Source organism: Cetorhinus maximus, chromosome 8 (genome assembly GCF_964194155.1).
Source record: "Cetorhinus maximus chromosome 8, sCetMax3.hap1.1, whole genome shotgun sequence".
NCBI lineage: Eukaryota > Metazoa > Chordata > Chondrichthyes > Lamniformes > Cetorhinidae > Cetorhinus > Cetorhinus maximus.
The window spans coordinates 37297064-37315369 of record NC_135886.1 but is presented as its reverse complement, the minus strand read 5'-3'; the positions used below and the strand labels follow the sequence as shown (position 1 = coordinate 37315369).

General features: G+C 42.6%; 1 protein-coding gene across 6 annotated transcripts in view; it reads right to left on the bottom strand.

Annotated features, from left to right (window-relative positions):
• Positions 1–18306, bottom strand: part of LOC144683562 (neuron navigator 1-like) — a 725427-nt gene that overhangs the window by 64461 nt on the left and 642660 nt on the right. For all 6 annotated transcript variants that reach the window (XM_078546698.1, XM_078546702.1, XM_078546700.1 and 3 more), the window contains 3 exons: positions 10041–10219; positions 6580–6733; positions 440–608 (listed from right to left, as the gene is read on the bottom strand). In XM_078546698.1, the coding sequence (XP_078402824.1) occupies positions 440–608; positions 6580–6733; positions 10041–10219 (502 nt within the window). The remainder of the gene's footprint in view (positions 1–439; positions 609–6579; positions 6734–10040; positions 10220–18306) is intronic.

The following is an 18306-nucleotide window of genomic DNA, read 5'->3' as shown; positions in this document are numbered from 1 at the left end:
ATAAGCTGCTATGGAGACTCCCAACTAAACGGTAATCATGCGATATGAATGTTGTCAAGTGATTGAACACTTGAATCCTATCAGGTTCCTATCATCAGTGTCTAATGTCACCTTTTAAGCAGACTGATAGACAGGAATAAGTCAAATGGATGACTGAATAGAATGGGGCCAAGCAGAAGTGACAATAATAAGAGGCAGGAGGAACGACAACTGCTAATTGTGGGGGATAGAGACTTCAGTTTTCCAAGTTAAACTCCCATAACATGCCAGAGGTGAAGGCCTTATTATGAAATCATTTCCAGCAGTCTAAATAATATTGTAGTTGATGAAATTCCCCTTGTGGGGCAGTGGATTTCAGAGTCTTTTCTGTTTTGTATATCAAAGATCTTTTCAAGACAAACATATGAAAATGTAGTATAAAATGTGTATTCGTCATTACCTTGGTCAACAGAATCTGTAAGACTTAGACTGAATGAATGAGCTAAGGTGAGCCCTAATGATCGCCGAGGTGAGGAAGTGGCAGACGATAATGTTACAGCCTGCGAAGCTCCAGTACCTGTATCTGCTTTAAGACGGTCATTTTCCAGTTTTAATGCCTCAATTTCCACCTATAAAAGTAAAAGTAATTTAATAAACACATTTGCCCCTTATTTTACATTGGGGTTACAGGCAAGTCATGAAAAGAACACACAACTCATCACTGAAATTTCCACTTCCGATGTCATTTTGATACGGTTTTGATACATTTGCCACTCACAAATTAAATGTTACTCTTTGCAAAAAAAATCCAATGGAGAACATGGAGACTTGTATTTAGAAGCTGTTCATGCAGCTTTGTGTAACTTTATCACCTCACAAAATCAAACCTAGAAACTTTTTGTTTGAATGATTTTGTAATGAAATGTTTCTCAAATGAAAGATTACTTCAATCTTTGAGAAAACCTTGGGGTCGTTCTCCCTCTTTGCTGCTTGGGGGGTGTTCTTGCGAAGCAGAAAGCCCAACCACTGGAAAACTGGCCTGCTTTTCATTCTACTAAAATGGATATCAGGTAGGTTTTATAATGGCAGGCAATCCAATGTGCCAGATTACCACCCAAATGGTAAAGATGGAAATCTACCCCCACTTAGTTATTCTGATTAAAATATTTAATTGTGGTCACATAAACATGAAGATCAGTCTTGAAGTGGTTAAATTCCACTTGAACAGCAAATAAATCCTCTGAAAGTTGGTTCACAAAATATAACAGAAGAAAAATAGCAGGGACAGAAAATTCCCACCTCAGTTACACCATCACAACTTTTAAAAGTAAACATCAATACAAACAGTATTCTGGTTTCAAGCAGATTATACACAAAAGAGAAAAAGTAACTTCACGCATTAGTCAGGATGTGAAATTCAAGGCTGCAGTAAAACCAGTATAATCAGATTGTCATATTTAAACTTGTTTCTTATTTTGTGTTTTTTTAAAAATTCTTTAATGGGAATTTGGCATTGCTGGCAAGGCCAACATTTGTTGCTCATCCTTAATTGCTCTTGAGAAGGTGGTGGTGAGCTGCCTTCTGGAATTGCTGCAGTCCATACAGTGCCGTTAGGTAGGGAGTTCCAAGATTTTGATCCCATGACAGCGAAGGAACAGTGATATAGTTCCAAGTCAGGATAGTGTGTGGCTTAGAGGCAAACCTGCAGGTGCTGGAGTTCCCATGTGTCTGCTGCCCTCGTCCTTCTATGTGGTAGAGGTTGTGGATTTGGAAGGTGCCGTCATGACAGCCTTGGTGAGTTGCTGCAGCGCATCTTTTATACGGTACCCACTGCTACCACTGTGCATCGGGGGCAGAGGGAGTGAATGTTTAAGGTAGTTGATGGTGTGCCACTGGAGTGGGCTACTTTGTCCTGGATAGTGTTGAGTTCCTTGAGTGTTGCTGGAGCTGCACTTATCCAGGCAAGAGGAATATATTCCATTACACTCCTGACATATGCCTGGTAGATGATGGACAGGCTTAGGAGGGTCAGGACGTGAATTACTTGCCTCAGGATTCCCAGCTACTGAAAGGCTCTAGTAGCCACCAGATTTATATGGCTGGTACATTTCAGTTTCTTGTCAATGGTAAATCCCAGAATGATGATAGGGATGGATTCAATGATAGTAATGCCATTGAATGTCAAAGGGAGATGGTTAGATTCTCTCTTGCTGGAGGTGGTCATTGCCAGGCTTTGTATGGCGTAAATGTTAGTTACCACTCATCAGCCCAAGCCTGAATTTTGTCCAGGTCTTGCTGCATATGGACATGGACTGCTTCAGTATCTCAGGATTCACGAATGGTGCTGAATATTGCGAAATCATCAGCGAGCATCCCCACTTCTGAGTTTATGACGCAAGGAAGGTCATTGATGAAACAGCTGAAGATGGTTGGGTCTAGGATACTACCTTGAGGAACTCCTGCAGTGATGCCCTGGAACAGGAATAATTGATCTCAAACAACCAGAACCATCTTCTTTTGTGCAAGGTATGACTCCACTCAGTGGAGAGTTTTCCCCTGATTCCCATTGACATCAATTTTGCCAGGATTCCTTTATGTCACACTCGGTCAAATGCTGCTTTGATGTCAAAGGCAGTCAATCTTTCCTCACTTTTGGAATTCAGCTCCTTTGTCAACCTTTGAATTAAGACTGTACTCGGGTCAGGAGCCAAGTGGCTCTGAAGGAACTCAAACTGAGCATCAGTGGGCAGATAATTGCTGAGAAAGTGCTGTTTGATAGGACTGTTGATGACATCTTCCATCACTTTGCTGATGATTGAGAATAGACTTGATGGGACAGTGATTGGCTGGGTTGTATTTGCCCTGCTTTTTGTGGGCAGGACATAACTGGGCAATTTTCCACATTGCCAGGTAGATGTCAGTTTTGTAGCTGTATTCGGACAGCTTGGTTAGGGGCACCGCTACTTCTGGAGCGCAAGTCTTGATTGCTATTACTGGAATGATGTTAGGGCTCATAGCCTTTGCAGTATCCTATGCCTTCAGCTGTTTATTGATATCAAGTGGAGTGAATCGATGAAGACTGGCACCTGTCATGCTGGGAACCTCAGGAGGAGGCCGAGATGGATCATCCACTCGGCACTTCTGGCTGAAGGTGGTTGCAAATACTTCAGCCTCGTCTTTTGCACTGTTGCGTTAGGCTCTCCCATCATTGAGGATGGGGATATTTGTAGAGTCTCCGCCTCCAGTTAGTTGTTTAATTGTCCACTCTATTCACCACTACTCTCAACTGGACATAGCAGGACTGCAGAGCTTTGATCTGATAGTTGGTTGTGGGGTCGCTTAGCACTGTCTATCGCATGCTGCTTCCGCTGTCATCCTTTCTTGTAGCTTCACCAGGCTCAAACCTCATTTTTAGGTATGCCCAGTGCTGCTCTTGGCATGCCCTCTGGTACTCTTCATTGAACCTGGGTTGATCACCTTGCTTGATGGTAATGGTAGAGTTGGGGATATGCAGGGCCATGAGGTTACAGATTGTGGTTGAATCTAATTCTGCTGCTGCTGATGACACACAATGCTGCATGGATGCCCAGTTTTGAGTTGCTCTTTTGGCTCTAAATCTAACCGATTTAGGTAGTGTCACACAATCATAGAGGGTATGTTCAATGTGGAGATGGGAATTCATCTTTCACAAGGACGGTGCGGTGGTCACTCCTACCTGTACAGTCATGGACAGGTGCATCTGCAACAGGTTGATCAGTGAGGGCAAGGTCTAGTAGGTTTTTACCACTTGTTGCTTCCCTACCTGCCGTAGGCCCAATTTGGCAGATAAATTCTTCAGAACTCAGCCAACTCAGTTAGCACTGGTGCTACTGAGCCATCCTTGGTGATGGATAATAAAGTCCCCCACCCAGAGTACATCCTGTGTCCTTGCCACCCTCAGTGCTTCCTCCAAGTGGTGTTCAACATGGAGGGGTATTGATTCATCAGCTGAGGGAAGACGGTAGGTGGTAATCAGAAGGAGGTTTCCTTGCCCATGTTTGACCTCAAGGCATGAGACTTCATGGGGTCTGGAGTAAATGTAGAGGGCTCTGAGGGCAACTTCCTGACTCTATACCACTGTGCTGGAGTCTCTTCTGGGGCGGTCCTGCTGGTGGGACAGGATATACCCAGAGATGTTTATGGTGGCTTCTGGGACATTGGCTGTGAGGTATGATTTGGTGCATATGACTATGGCCTGAATTTTCCCGTCGGCGATTTGGGGGCAAGGCCTGCTCGCCGACGGGAAAATGATGCAGGATGACTTCGGAAGTTCCTCCCGACGTCATCCCGGTCCCTTTAAATTTTTAGGAAGGCGGGTGGACAGCAAAATCAGCTGTCCGCTGCCGACCTGTCAATGGCCAATTCAGGCCATTGACAGGCTAATTAAGATAATTAAAGACCTGCCCGTCCAACCTTAAGGCTGGCGGGCAGGCCAGGAGCCCCAGTGGGCTCCTGATAATGCATGAAACCTCATTCACTGGCGGGATGAGGTTTGTTGTATGTTTTTAAAAAGTGTAATAAAGTTTATGTCCTTTTTATTAACATGTCCCATCTCATGTGACATTGTCACAAGAGGGGTACATGTTAATAATTTTTAAATTTTTCCATTTATAAAGTTTTTTGCACTGTCAGTAATCTCCCTGAGACAGCACTTTGTCTCAGGGAGCAGTGCGCTCTTTCGAGACAGCTGGGGATTCCCTCTCCCCCCCTGCACAGGAAGCGCTTCCTGTTGGGCAGGCCGCTGGGCGGGTCAATTAAGGCCCGCCCACTCAAAATGGCGGCGGGCCCCATTTCGGTGGCGGGGGCCGGCTGTCCGCCCGCCGCCGAGCCGGTGGGGCCCGCACGCCCACCAAGGGCAAAATTCTGCCCTATGTCAGGCTGTTGTTTGACTAGTCTGTGGGAAAGCTCTCCCAATTTTGGCACAAGCCCCCAGATGTTAGTAAGGGTGTTAGTAGTGTTAAAAAAAGTGCTATGGCTTATTAATCTAATTGTACAGTACTTTAAAATGTGATTGTGCATGTGGCCTGTTATATTGGTACATTATTCATAAATAAATAGGAACTAATTGCTATGGGTTTGTACATCCAAGGTACCACATTTACTGCTGCACTGCAGTCAGGTGGTGAGTAACAATGTATCCATCCACCAGCCACATGAAGAGCAGCTAGAAATACATGCGATGAAGCTCCAACATTTTGAGCATAACTTTGGGCAAAAGAAGACATAATATGGTCATTGGTGTAATAGTGTACAAGAGTAACTGGATGTAACTTTGTGCCAACAATTTCCTGCGCAGCAAGTTCTTGATTCCATCTGGACTGTCAAGTACTGAGTGAAGGAGAGATGTTTCTTCATGGGAGGGAGGAAACCAATGGGTGATCTGATCTTGGCAACTCTCGCAATACTCTCAGTAATCAGGAAGCGACTGTATGCATCTGCCCAAGCATTCTCTCAGCTGAGAAGCTGTGCATGGTAGATGAGGGGTCTAAAAATAGCTTGTTAATGTGGGATGAACATAGTTGTTGTTTTAGATGGATTCTTCTGTGAGGCAACCTTGGGGATATATTGAAATTGAGAGACTTGATCAGGGGTTTAGGTATCTTGTGGCATGTTTGCCCCGATTGAGTGTTCTTTTAATTACATGGATAATTTAAGGAAAATAGTACCATATCATGAAAATTCCCTTTAAAAATTATAATTTCTCACTGCTGTGGTGTCTCAACCTGGCAATCATTTCTGATATATTCACAACATTCACATGTTTACAGTACATTTATCATCATGCGATGCACAGCGCACAACCATCTGGTGCATCTGCAAATGATGGTTGTTTCATTCCAAACAAACTTTTTAAATTACTTATTATTTTTCAGAAATACTCCTAAGAACAAGAATTAGAACTATGTGGTGTTACGGCTACAATCCGAATCTTATAAATAATTTACTCTGATCATAAAGTTATTTGTCTCAAAGACTTCAAAAACAATAACAATTAATTTTCAGTACACAGGCTTCTATCAAGGTGTTACGTCCAGTGCATAATAAAGACTATGACATATCCGAAGACAAATGAGATAATGTTAAACAAGTTTGAAAAACTTAAAGTAGACTAATGACGTTAGTAAAGCAAAACAGATTCTTGATAACTAAAGATGCTTATGGTATTCACAGATGTTGGTGTGTAAAATATCAGCATGCCCCTCAAATCTTGCCAAAAGCAGGTTTGTGCTTAACTACCCATTGAGCAGAGCGACTCCTGTTGTCAAGATTCACAGGGCCTTCAGCAAGGCAGACTGCTAGTCAAATGCCAGAAGTTTCCACCTTCAAAGTGACAGGCCTGGCAATACTTCTTAATGCTAACTATTCTCACACAATATGTATCTATGATATCCATATACATATGTCATACGTTACAGTCATTATGCAGCAAACTTTGCCCACCTTTGAAGGCACTTAGTAACCAGATAAGGATTAAGATTGACCCAGTGAGACAATATTTGTTGGCAATCAAACAATCAGTATTTGTAGAAGTTCTATTCCCTTACACAATATTCGACGTACCTGCATATTATGCATGGCTTCTCGTAACTGCTCCAGCTGGTGAGCTGAACTAAGTGCCTCCAGGCGAATATCTGTTAGCTTCCTTTCCTTATCCCATAGCTCATTCCGTAGGTTTGATACCTCCTTCAAATCAGGCTCATGGGAGTCATAGACCCTGCATTAAAACATGTTCTTATTCTTCTCAGGACAACAAGAGCACTTTCACACCACGCCAGAAACTTGCGAGCTTGAACGGTCAGTTTAATTAGAGAGCCGTCATTAATAAAATGCAACACACTTGTGTTGCAATCTGTGGGAATGTAGGAACAAGAGTAGGGCCAGTTAGCCCCTCAAACCTGTTGCACCATTCAATGTGATCATGGCTTATCTGTGACTTAACTGCAACAACCACTTATTTATATAACACTTTTAACATAGTAAATGTCCCAAGGTGTTTCACAGGAATGTAACCAAACAAAACTTTGACACCAAGGGACACCAGAGAGATTAGGAGAGGTAAATCAAGGTTTGGTAAAAGTTGTAACGTTTAAAGTATTCAAGGAGAAGAGACAGATAGGTCTCTGGGTTTAGGGAGCAAATTCTAGACCTTAAGGTGTTGGCAGCTGAAGGTAAGGCATTGGTGAGACCGCACCTCGAATACTGTGTGCAGTTTTGGTCTCCTTATTTAAGGAAGGGTGTAAATGCATTGGAGGCAGTTCAAACGAGGTTTACTAGATTGATACCTGGAATGCGTGGGTTGTCTTATGAGGAAAGGTTGGACAGACTGGCCTTGTTTCCACTGGAGTTTAGAAGAGTGAGGGGTGATTTGATTGAAGTGTACAAGATCCTGAACGGCCTTGACTAGGTGGACGTCGAAAGGATGTTTCCTCTTGTGGGTGAGTCCAGAGCTAGTGGGCACTGTTTTAAAATTAGGGTTTGCCCTGTTAAGACAGAGATGAGGAGAATTTTTTTCTCTCAGAGGGCTGTGCGACTTTGGAATTATCTGCCTCAGAAGGTGGTGGAAGCAGGGTCATTGAATATTTTTAAGGTAGAGGTAGATAGATTCTTGTTAGACAAGGGAGTCAAAGGTTATTGGGGTTAAACGGGAATGTGGAACTTGAAACACAAGATGATCAGCCATGATCTTATTGAATGGCGGAGCAGGCTCGAGGGGCCGAATGGTCTACTCCTGTTCCTATTTCTTATGTTATTTACAAGCTATGGATGGTTTAAGCGTGCACTTCTTACTTTTACACCCTCCCGCAACACAACCTTACCCTTCTGTTTTTTTTCCCTTCAGATTCCTAAGAGGCACAACCTCGCCAGATGGAGGACGAACAGCACGACGAGCGTGATGATGAACACTCGCTGGAGGGCAAGTTTACACATTGATTCAGCTGCACTAAGATTCAGATGAGGACTCTGATGGGGCAGCCTACAGAAGGTAGGTACAGTGGGTATGCATAACAAAATATTTGTTGCATTGGGAAGCTGCCAGAAAGCCTGCCTTCACTGTCAAGGAGTGTGAAACGTTCTGGTACCAACTTGGCACAGGGCTTTTGCAGAAAGCTTAGAGTTGAGCTAGATTTCCATTTGATAGGTAGGCAGACAATGGGAAAGGACATATGGCTCCGCCTTTATCCTGTCACATGTTTATCCTATTTATTATGCAAGGCTGGTTTAAAGCAGTCCAAGGTTTCCTTCATTGCAAGGAAAGTTCTAACCTATTGAAAATGCTCCAGCCATGTAAAGGAATAGGAGTGGGAAATATTCAACACAGACAGCAGCTTCTGAAGTGTCAGTAGGGTCCCTGTGGAAGTCCTTTTGTTCTTCCCATTTAATTTCTGCCTTATTTCAGTTCTGAGGGGGAGTTGTGTTTGACTTGAGTTGGCTCCGTTTTTCTCTCCATGGATGCTGCCAGGCCTGAGTATTTCCAGCAGTTTCCGTTTTAATTTCAAATTTCCAGCATCTGCAGTGCTTTGCTATTATAGAAGGTAATGCTGATAAGGTGAGATGCAGTGAGGTGGGAGGAGACTCATGTAGAGGATCAACATTGGTCAGTTGGGCTGAATGGCCTTTCTATGCTGTAAATTCTAACTATATATGATACAATTCTATAGTTTAGGATGTACAGAGAAAGTGGATGCAACCTTCACCACCTCAAGAACTTCCACACGCTGCCTGAAGAGCTTTCAAGATTTCACAAGAGTTTCTAAGGTAAGTCAAAGTTCTGTTGCCAATCAACACCCTTCACCACTGACAGAGCCTTGACTCCCTACCTTACTTCACTCATACCCTATTTTCTTTTCTGTCAGTATCTGGCTGTCAGGGGAACACATGTATGAAAACGACAACCTCTATAGCACTCAAAACTGTTGTTACTTAAAACCCCTCTCTTAACTCATATTACCTGCCACAGCTGTTAGCCTTCAAGTGCATATCATTTAATTGGTACATCATCCTGGGATGCATGCACTCACATGAGGGAAGTTTTGGAAAATTTCACACTTATGGAATACTTTCTACCATTTCACAGAGCTTTCTGACCTATTTGAGAAAGGATTCAATGACCCACCCTGAATAGCTGCAAGTAAAATTTGTTATGATTCAACATATTATACAATTGGGAGAGCGGGGCAGGGGAGACGGTGGTGTAGCGGTAATATCACTGAACTAATAATCCAGAGGTCCAGGCCTGTGCCCTGGGGACATGAGTCCAAACCCCACCATGGCAGCTAGTGGAATTTGAATCCAATTAATAAAATCTGGAATACAAAGTTAGTCTCAGTAATGATGGCCATGAAGCTATCATCAATTCTTGGAAAAACCCATCTGATTCATTAACATCTTTTAGGTAAGGAAATCTGCCATCCTTACCTGGTCTAGCCTGCGTTACTCTAGACCTACAACAATGTGATTCACTCTTAGCTGCTCTCTGAAATGCCCTAGCAAGCCACTTAGTTCAAGGGAAATTAGGGATGGGCAACAAATTCTGGCCTTGCCAGTGATAACCACATCCCAATAAAAAAAAACGGGATGGGTGAAATCAACATGCAAGACAAATTAAAAATTTATCATATTCTGATAAGACATTATCTGCCCTCTCATTGATGTAAAAGATCCCATGGCACTACTGTCTGGAAGAGAAACAAGGGAGTTCTCTCTGGTGTCATATCCAATATTCATCCCTCAGCCAGCATATTAAAACAGCATATTTGGTGATCATCACATTACTGCTTGTGGAAGCTTGCTGTGTGCAAATTGGCAGCCATATTTCCTACATTAAAACAGTAACTATACTTTAAAAGTGCTTCATTCACTGTAAAACACTTTGTGAAATCCTGAGGTTGTGAAAGGCACTCTATTTGTTCTTTTCATATTTTCATGACATTTCAACAAATTATCTTCACATTAATGGCCTTTATAAACCCTTAATAAATTGGTAAAGAAAACAAATTGAAAAGATTTAAATCTTTATTTACTCAGTGGATGAATGCGATGGTTTAATGGGGACAGATGATGAATCTGCATCTTCACGTTGCACTTTAGGGGAAGATGGTACTGAAGAGTCCGGTGTTGCTATTTCTTCAATGTCAGAATATGAGGATGCTGGTTTGGGTGCCTTTTTGAGCGTAAAGGCTTGCTTAAATGAGCTTCTTAGCTGAAAAAGAGTAGATATTCACAGCATGGTATAACATTTTTTCAAACATGCAAAGATAACAACTTACAAATCCATGGGCTTCATGCCTGCATTTGCACCTCTATGTATAGGAAAAAAGCAAAATAAAAAATTATGCAAGTTTGGAAAATGTGTAATCTTCAAGCATGAAGCACATTTCTGTGAAGGCCTCAGAGGATGTTAAAATGAGGGGAAGAGCATTTTCTTTAACCAAAAAAATGACATTTGTTTTCCTCTTTTCAGTCTTTTTCTCTTGCTAAGAGTCTTCCTCTAGCTAGGAAGTAGATTGCTCTGGGACATGAAGTCCTCCACAGTGAGTTGCTGTATGCTACACCAGCTGTTTAGATAATGTGAGATTATTTAATTTTAAACATCCCCTGAACCTGAATAAGGAACTCCACCCAGCTATCCAAGTGAAATCTGGCAAAGCTCATTTAGAGAAGGTTGCAGAATATGAACAGATGAATCTCACATTTTAAACCCAAGCCTGTGAAGACAAGTCCAATACTTCACTGCTCCAGATGTCCAACTATCCTTGACCCCATAATTTCATCTGACTGCATAAACACCAGTTTGTTCTTCTAAAGATCACACATGCTTACTCCATTCCCTGTTCCTACTCAACCTGGAAGAAGTAAAATCATTGTTTGAGATTTAACTGACCCAATTTTTCAACTGGAATTTAGTTCTGCCTATTTGATTTGAATGAAGAAAATGATTCCAAAAAGTTATGCTATAGTGACATAAATAAAGGAATTATCACTTATGGTACATCAGAGAATTGAATAAATCTCAGGCACATGTTGTAGAATACTTCATGTCAGATGTAATTCTGTCAGATGTAAAATTGTCAACAACGTCAGTAATATGCAACTTTACAAAGAATACAAACTGGGGTTACACATGATGATTTTAGGGCTGTCATGACATGGATTCTTTGAACTTAATTATAGATTCCACCCCCCCCCCCCCAAAAAAAATGCCCTAAATATATGGACATGTAATACAGTATATTACATTAACAAATATACACCAAATTGAAATGTATGTTTTGTAAATGACATTAAAGATAAAGATTTGTTTCAAAATAGGCTGGCATCTTAACCAACAGTAGCATGCATTTTCTGCCAAAGCACATTATAACATCTCATGCAACATTCCACTTCGTCATATGCATATAATCAATTAAACGTGAACAGCAATGGAAAAAATGGTACAAGTAGAATGTGCCAAGATTACAATGGGGGGGATAGAAAAAGGGGTATATGCACAAGCAAAAATAAGCCTCCATGTTTTTCTCCTCCTCAAATGTTCCTACTGTTTTAAATTTATATAGTAGCATGAATAATTCTATGGAATTGGGTGAACAGCATAGTAAAGGTTTTTAAAACTGGATAGCAAATGAGAGAGAGAGAAAAAAGAACATATTTTTAAAATTGCTTTTACAATTAATGCTTGTGGAGAGTAATGAGTAAAAGCATCTGCGCCACAACAAAACTTGGGTTGAAAGTTCAGTGAATCTCTTATTTTGGCATTATTGATTTGAGCCACAAATGTGGCTTATGATTGATATTCTAGTATTACATTTATGTCAAATTCCGCTCACGATGTTTTAAAGCAAGGATGGGGTGAGGAGGAAAGATATGTATTGAAGCCAAGGCTGGGTCAAACTTCAAATCAAACAATGAAAGTTCATCGAGCCTTTCCTGTGAACCATTCCAGCTCATCGTATTGGGATGAGTCCATTCATATTGAGAGAAGTGGGTTATAATCTCTCAGGGCTTTGATCCAGGAGGTGCTGGTTGGTTTAACAAACAGCTTTGATAACCAAGTGCAGAAGGAAAAGGAGTCGGAGATCGAACAGTAAACTTCCTGTCCAGGAAGAAAGCAAAAGGACTTAAGATATGGGGCTTAATTTTATGCGTCTCTGGCAGGCGTGTTTCCCACGGGGGTTGGGGGGTGTGCATGTCAATTAGGGTGGGAACCCATCCCATCACCTTCCCACCCACCCCCGAGCTCACCCCCATAATATGGGGCGTGGGCAGGCTGCCGATTTCGGCACCTGCATGCCATATTTAAGTGAATAATTAAGGGTCAATTAAGCTGGTTAGCAAGCCAATTGACCCCAATAATATACTGACCACACTTTAAAACGTTTGGCGTGGGCAGCAAGGTGGGAACGGGAAGCCCGATTTTTTAACTTAAACTTTTAAAGGGCGGGAAAGGGGGAGGGGGGGGGGCGCGGTCGCTGCTTTTCAGGGGCTGCCCTTTGCTGATTGCAGGGCGCCCCCTGTGCCCCCCCCCCCGCCCCACCCCCGCCCCGCCCCGCCCCCCACCTTTGGTCAAATTCCCCCTTCCTTGCTTCCTGTTCCGTCCCTTAAACCCACCCCCTGCACCCACTGCCCCTCTCCCTAACCTACCCTGGAAGTACCTACTCTGGGGATCCATGGGGCTCTATCTTCTTTCCCTTCTGCAGTCCCAGCAGTAGCCACTGATGCCTTCCTGGGGCTGCTCGGACTGATGGAGCTGCCAGCCAATCCGATTGCCAGAAGCTCAAGAGGGTGGGAGTTCCTTCCCATTGAGGGGTGGAAGTCCCACTTGGCTCTCACTAATCCAACCTGCAGCACTTTATGGCTGTTGGGCGGGTCAGCGTGGAGTATGTTGGCTCCATGCTGACGTTGTTTCGGGTGGGGGGGGGGGGTCAGTGCCGTCTGCCACCCCACTCCTATATTATTCAACCCATGGTCAGTGATTCAGAAAAAGACTGCTAAGGGAAACAGCTGGGAGATGAGCTTCCATTATTATGACAGCTGGACAGATTTAGTGATAAGGTAGACCAGGACAAGTTAAGTTAGTGTATCATGCTTAATCATTGTGGAAAGTGTCATTAGAGAAGTTAAAATAACTGGAATTACTACTCTGTTCAGTCAATTAGAATCTATGAAGTAAACCAGCTTGTTTATTTCTCGTTCACTTTGTTTAACGAGAGTGTTTATCGGCTCCATTTCTCAGAAGACTGGAGAAAAGTACATGCTTTATGTACAAAGCTATGATATCCAGTTTCTTACAGAACATGGAACTTTTATTGTTACAGCCCCAAATCATGTTATTGAAATGTTAGATATTATTATTCATGATTGCAAAAGGTACAGAGTCTGCCCAAGTGAGACACCATTGATCCTGATTCTGAGCAGACCTGGAATAATGCCATTGTATTATATTATATTAGAAATCCTGATTCATACAATACGACCCAACAGCAATTCTAGTATGTGAACAACACTTCAGATCTCATCTCGCCAGTCAATACATTAATCGCTATTTTGTAATGAGCTTAATTATTCACAAAATGTGAAAATTAGTGACTCACTAAGCTAATCAGTTACCCACTACGTGTAACTTAAATCATTTCATTAATTTGCCAACTGTATTTCATTAAAAATTACGACATTTATACAAATCCAAATTTGCAACACATTTTATAAATATTCAGTTTGCTATCAAACTTAATTAACACATTCATACACACACACACAAATTACAAAGAAATGGACTATTCAGCTCAACTAGTCCATTTGGTCTTTATCCTCACCATATGAACTCTTATTCAAATGTGCCTACCCTCTTCCTACGGCCCCTTTCCTTCAAACAAACTGATGCTTAAATGTTTGCATGATCTTTTTTTAGAATTAATTCATGAGGTGTGGGCTTCGTTGGCTGGGACAGCATGTATTGCCCATCCCTAGTTGCCCTTGAGAAGGTGGTGCTGAGCTGCCTTTTTGAACCGCTGCAGTCCATGTGGTGTGGGTTCCCCCACAGTGCTGTTAGGGAGTCCCAGGATTTTGACCCAACGACAATGGAGGAACGGTGATATATTTCCAAGTCAGGATGGTGAGTGACTTGGAGGGGAATTTCCAGGTGGTGGTGTCCCCATCTATCTGCTGCCCTTGTCCTCCTAGATGGTAATGGTCGTGGGTTTGGAAGGTGTTGTCGAAGGAGCCTTGGTGAATTCCTGCAGTGCATCTTGTGGATGGTACACATTGCTGCTACTGGCGTCGGTGGTGGAGCGAGTGAATGTTTGTGGATGGGGTGCCAATCAAGCAGGCTGCTTTGTCCTGGATGGTGTTGAGCTTCTCGGGTGTTGTGGGAGCTGCACTCATCCAAGCAAGTGGGGAGTATTCCATCACACTCCTGACTTGTGCCTTGTAGATGGTGGGCAGGTTTTGGGGAATCAGAAGGTGGGTTACTCATCGCACTATTCCTAGCCTCTGACCTGTTCTTTTGGCCACAGCAATTGGCTATTCTGCTCAATCACTAATCACTGGTGCATTCCACAGCTCTACAACCTGTGTAAAAATGGCCAGAATCAGGGGCAAGTCCACCTTGGCATGGCCATGGATCCCCAACCTGATTTATTATACCCGCTAAGCTGTCAATTGGCTCAGGCTGTGGCTTTTCCCCTTATTTGATAGTAGTCCTGCCTCTGAGAGCTGCTATCCAAGCCAATGGCAGGCAGCTCACCAGTCCCAGCAGCGCCACTGGGAATAGTGGCCAGTGCTGCGACTGCAGCCAGTCCCCCACAAGGATTGTCACTGGACACTGAGGTGAGTAATTGGGATGGTTTCGCCAGGGCCAGTCAGGCATGGCCTGGCCAGGGCGAGTAGAGGTCTGTGAATTGGCGGCCATGGCAGGGAGCAAACAGGGCCAGAGATCACTGTTGGGGGTGAGCCTCCATCGGGCAAGGGTGTCAGAACAGGAGGCACCCATCCAGCCTGCAGCAAGGCTGCCTTTCTCATGTGGCAGGGGCACAACCCACTGTTAGTAAAATACCAGTGGTGGCAAGACAAGGCCCTTAAGTGGACTTAAATTAGCCACTGCAGGGTCTCAATTGACCCAACGACGAGCAGGCCACTTGACACCAACCCCACCACTGGTAAAATTCCAGAGGTGGGCAGGCACAGTGCCCCCACCAGCTACCAGCTCAGGGGTCAGGAGATGGGGAAGAAGATAAAATTCCAGCCAATCTTTCTCCTGCTCCCTGTCCTAATGCTCCTACATTTACTTTGATATCCATGTCCCCTCAACCACTTGAAACAGTTTTTAACTTCCACTCTATCATCCCTTCGTAATTTTAAACATCTCAATCAAATTGTCTAATTTAATAAGCTCATCCTCTAGCCCCAATTTTCTAACCATCAACAAACTGCATGAGGTAGTTAAGAGTCAGAGGGTTAGAGTTTACATGGAAGCAGTGGCTCTACCCCTTCCCAGCTTAAATGTCGGGGAGAGCCTGCATCCGCTTGGCCGAGTCACCCTGAACCGATTTTACGGCTGTTAATTGGCTCAGGGTGAGAATTCCACCCGTTTCTGGAAGGAATTCCTGCCTCTGGGAGCTACCAGTCAATCAGATAGCTGACAACTCTCTAATCCCAGCAGCACTGCCAAGAGCTGTGGCCACTGCTGGGACTGCAGGCAGTTAACGATCATCATTGCAGCCAGACACCCAGGTAAGTGGGGGATTTTGCTGGAGGAAGTTCGTCAGGCCCCAGTGAGAGATGGGGGGTGGGGTCCAGGGTTCGGGAGGGCAGGGTGGAGGAGTACCATGATTGGGGACCTCTCTTGGGCACAGGGTACCCGAACAGGCAGGACCCCCACTCACCAACTCCCCTCAGACTGGAACAATGCTCTAGTTGTGGCCTAACCAGAATTTTATAATGTTTCAGCATAACTTCCCTGGTTTTATCCTCAATACCTTTACTTATGAAACCCAAGTTCCCATATGTTTTGCTAACTACTCTCTCAATATGTCCTGCCAACTTCAAGGATCTGTGCAAATGGACCCCAAGGTCCCTCTGTCCCGGCACTCTTTAGAACTCTTCCATTAAGTCTATATTGCCTCTCCCTACCACTTGTGCCAAAATGCATTATCACACGCTTTTCTGTATTAAATTCCATCTATCACTTGTCTGCCTACTATGCTAGCCTATCTGTATCTTGATGAATTCATCAGCAAATGTTGAAATTTTATTAGCACAGATATTCTGGGGAACACCACTGTCTACCATGCTTCAGTCTGAAAAGCAACCATTTACCACGACTTGCTGTTTTCGGTCCTTAAGCCAATTTTTTCTCCAACCAGCCTTTTATGTGGTACTTTGTCAAATGCTTTCTTAAAATACATACAGACAACATTTATTTCATTCCCTTCAACAACCTTCTCTGTTACTTCATCAAAAAATTCAATTAGATTAGTCAAACACAGTCTGCCTTTTACAAATCCATGCTGGCTCTTCTTTATTAACTCAAACCTCCCTAAGTGCCTGTTGATTTTTTTCTTGATTATTGTTTCTAAACAATTGAAGGCCCTGATGGGGAATTTTAACATGTGTGAGCAGATGGGACCGGCTGTGGGGAGCAAATGGGGATTAAATGGACAAATTAAGTGTGTCAGGAGGCCAGCTCCCAACTGCCCATTTCCAGCTTTTAATAAAATGGGACAAGGGGTAGACAGTCAAATCACTCCCAGGAGGCAGGTTTGTATTTTGAATATGTTAATGAGGTTGGAAGCCTTGAATTTTGCTTGCTTTGCAGGTTTAACTGTGGCCAGCCAGGGTTCCCAGGCCTCAAGAAAAGCCGGCAGCTGCAACAAGCAAGGATAGCCTCAGGGAGAGGTCAAGTGTCTTCATAGCACTCCTTGTGGGCTTGAAAGCATAGGATTGCTTTCAACCAGCCCCCAAGCACCCTGTCCCCTCATCAGACCCACTTCTGCCCACGTCGGGTTCATGTTCATATTGCAAACATACTTGCTCTCACCATATATTCTACTTATTTAATGTTAACCTTGGTAATGACTGGAAATATATACTTGGCTAGAACGCAGGAACTGCTTAAAGAGTTTCTTGGAAATTCAGTTTTCAATTCTCAATGAGGATTTGAAATAAAAAGAATACACTTTTAATATAATTTTTAAAGTTTTCATAATCAGATATTCATGACAGCCCTATTTGTGAAATTACCTTAAACAGCAAAGAATGTAACAAATAGTTCATTACTGAAATATCCAATTCACTCTGTTCACAGTGATAGTAATGGATGCATATTGTTCATAAATATTGGTTACGCCTACCCTTAAAGCACTTGTTATGGAGTACAATCACATAAATTCTTTAAATTTCAAAATTTTGTAATGTGGAGTTAAATTAATAACTTTCAGTCCTGCCAATTCCGAAACTAGTACAGTAAAATATTTGCAAAATAAAAGTTATAAAGCACAGACTATAATGAAATACTGCAGTATAAATACATAAATAGTTAATAAATCATGAGGATATGTATCACTGCTGAACTGTGAAAGTAAGTAACAGTGCTTTAAGAGTCTCAATGGGTCTGATGGATTCAGAGTCAGTGGATGGCACTCATCCAGACTGGATGTATTATGTGATTTCCTCGTATGGTTGACATATTGAGAGCACTTACCTCATAAACCTGAAAAAAAGTTTGTGTCAGCATGGGAGGAAAAACAAAGCAATACTCGTTACCTTTTCACGTATTTTAGTAATCCAGGTGAATTTGATTTTTGGGTTATAAAATTAAACTACGTGTCTAATGTAATTTCAATCGCAAAATGCTTGCTCATTAATAATACATCTATGTTCCTGAACAATAACAGCCATATTTTTTTTAAAAACTTTGCACTGGAAGATTTTTTATATTACCAAATTGGCTAGTTAATGACTGTTTTGTGAGCACAATTACATTTCAAGTCGACTTGATATTTAAACTTCATAACTGCCCTGTTTCTAAATTGCAACTGTGACTGGAAGGACCTACTGCTATTTTCTAGAAATCAGCAACATCATTTGCACTCAATACAGATCATTGCAGAATTTAGCTCCCAAATTAAGAAAATCTCAAACTAATCACTTTTTTGCATCAGGTGCTAATGCCAACAGTAAAGTACAAATGCCAGGATCTGTACCCTTTTTAGAATGTTACAAGTGATTGCTCCAAATGTTAACTTATTTTGCTCTTTCAAAACATCAGGAGAGATGTGGTTCTGGATATATATG